This window comes from Mandrillus leucophaeus, unplaced genomic scaffold, assembly GCF_000951045.1.
Source record: "Mandrillus leucophaeus isolate KB7577 unplaced genomic scaffold, Mleu.le_1.0 Scaffold768, whole genome shotgun sequence".
NCBI classification, from domain to species: Eukaryota; Metazoa; Chordata; class Mammalia; order Primates; family Cercopithecidae; genus Mandrillus; species Mandrillus leucophaeus.
Genome location: NW_012108341.1, coordinates 314,769 through 317,467, shown reverse-complemented (window position 1 = coordinate 317,467; position 2,699 = coordinate 314,769). Strand labels below are relative to the sequence as shown.

General features: G+C 36.6%; 1 protein-coding gene across 1 annotated transcript in view; it reads left to right on the top strand.

The window, feature by feature from the left end:
- The window catches only part of UTP20 (UTP20, small subunit (SSU) processome component, homolog (yeast)), a 131,274-nt gene that overhangs the window by 97,176 nt on the left and 31,399 nt on the right, over window positions 1–2,699 (top strand). The window contains exon 43 of the mRNA XM_011966643.1: window positions 1,335–1,491. Within this exon, the coding sequence (XP_011822033.1) occupies window positions 1,335–1,491 (157 nt within the window). The remainder of the gene's footprint in view (window positions 1–1,334; window positions 1,492–2,699) is intronic.

The window sequence follows — 2,699 nt, the reverse complement described above, 5'->3', positions numbered from 1 at the left end:
TCACAATTCACCCCTCTACTCTTATCCCTTCAACTTCAGGCTTATCCTGCTGCAACTAAGCAGTAACACTCATTCTTTATGATTTTGATATGGTAGATAAATGCTTTTCCATCTCCAAAGTAGTTATTAAGAGACTCCCGTGTCCCAAAAAGGTTATTAAAAATTAGAATATGTTTCCCTTTCGTACTTTTTGGTCAGTTCTGCACTATTCAAAATTCATCTTTCTCTTAGTTAACAGAGATAATATTTAGCAGTGCGTTCTCATGAAGCCAAAGCCTTTCTTTCCTTCTCAGGGTGAAACATGGGTTGGCCAACAATGGCTCAGGGACTAAATCTAGCCTGTGGCCTGTTTTTGTATAGCTTTATTGGAACACAATACCCATTTGTTTACATAGTGTTTAGTACTAACTTTTTATCACAACATCAGAGTTAAGTCAGAGCCCATAAAGCCAAAAATACTATCTGGCCCTCTTCAGAGAAAGTTTGCTAACTCCTGGCATATAATATTGATTTATATTTTTGTATATTTTGTATATTTGTAAATAAACTTTTATTTGAGGCCCTGTATTTATATATACTAACAGCGTCACTCAAACACTTGACTGTTCCAACTGATACACATTTTATATGAGCTTCCTATACTTCACAGCAGTGAAAATCCACACTGGTGAAAATTTGGCTTTATTTTTTTTCTGATGGCTTCTTTGAAAAGTAGAACATTCTTACTCCTGTTATTTTTATAATTTTTAGAGAGCTATCCTCAAATTAGAGATTTGGTTTATTTTTAAATAAACTTAGAAATGGGCTTAAGATCTATAGAAAGGGCTGCCTTTCTTTTCTTTCTTTTTTTTAAATGATCATCCATCCTTCTAGAAAAATTTGTCTTTCAAATGCAAGGTTGCAGTGTTGGTAGATCACTGATCCATTTACTTTCATTTTAACTTAACCTAAATGTTTCTTGCAGACTAAAAGAGAAGAAGAACACAAGCTCATCAAGTCAAAGGTTGTGAATGATGAGGAAGTGGTTCGCGTTCCATTAGCGTTTGCCATGGTTAAACTAATGCAGTCCCTTCCACAAGAAGTTATGGAAGCTAATCTGCCAAGGTGTGTTTTGTAACAAATTAGAAGTTTAGTGAAACTCAAAAATTGCTTCTTTTCTTCCTTGTTTTTGAACCTCTTTTGTCAGGAAGAGGAAAAGTACTGTCATAACTTGCTGTGGTTTAGAGTGTTAACAGGGAAATTTGAGTTATGAGTAATTAAGAGACAAAAGGATATGTATATGTTTAATTGCTTCGTTTATTTGATTAATCATTTTTCAACTTCTCATTTTCTAGTATTTTGCTGAAAGTGTGTGCCCTACTCAAGAACAGAGCCCAAGAAATCAGAGACATTGCACGCAGCACTCTTGCGAAGATAATAGAGGATCTTGGTGTGCACTTCCTCCAATATGTTTTAAAAGAATTACAGACTACCCTTGTCCGTGGATACCAGGTAAATTGCATCTTGTGCTTTATATTCAAGTTCTGTTGGAGTTCAAATATTTGCAACTTGAACACTGCAAGTTATGGAACTTCGGGCCTGTCTTTAATCAATTTGATCCACTGAGACACTGAGCAGTAATATTCAAAAGTTTCTAATTAGTATTAAGGAAATCTGTTATTTGAATAGTTCCTATATCTGATTTTTAAAAGATCCTTGTAGGCTTGGGTTACATGACCTATCTTTTTCTCTCAAATTACTTCATATCAAGCTTTATATTCTCTGAGTTCTTAATATAATTATTTTTGAATGTGTATTGACTGTGTTATCACTGGTATGAATAATAAAGAACATACACATTTGTTTAAGAGTTGGAATATAAAATGTAAGTTATAAAATAAGGAGCGGGGTGCGGTGGCTTTATGCCTGTACACCCAGCACTTTGGGAGGCCAAGGCAGGGAGATGACTTTAGGCCAGGAGTTCAAGACCAGCCTGGTTAACATAGTGAGACCTCTTCCCTACAAAAACCAATAATAAAAATAACCAAGCTTGATGGCACATGTCTGTGGTCCCAGCTACTCAGGGAGCTGAGGTGGGAGGATTGCTTGAGCCTGGAAGGCCAAGGCTGCAGTGAGCTGTGATTGTGCCACAGAACTCCAGCCTGGGCTACAGAGTGAAATCCTGTCTCAAAAAAATAAAATAAGAGCACCAAGTGGAATACGCAGCAGTCCGAGTGGTTATGTGGTATCTAGCCCCTTGCTGCTCCAACCATGGCACCTGGACAGACAGTATTTGCAGCATCTGGGGCTTGTGAAAAATACAGGATTTAAAGGTCCTACACCTGACCTACAGAAACTGCATTTTCATATGATCCCTGGGTGATTTGAAGTTTGAGGAACGCTGTAGCTTGTTCTTTTCAAGTAAGCAGCCATGTTACTTGTTGGGTTGGGGATGAAGAATGATGCTTGAAGAAAACAATTTTGGTACCATCTATATGATTAAGACTCCTGGTAGTTAGCTTTACCTTGTACATCCTAGTTTGTTGATGGGTAAGGTTCCTAGTCTATAGACTGTAAATCTAACACACTAAGAAATGTCATATTCATTTTGACTATCTTTCTTTGTATAGATTTTTAGTAGTTGCTCTATAGATTACCATATATTAACTTAACTTTCAAGAGTCTACTGAGAATCAGTGTTTTACCAATTCAAGTGGAAT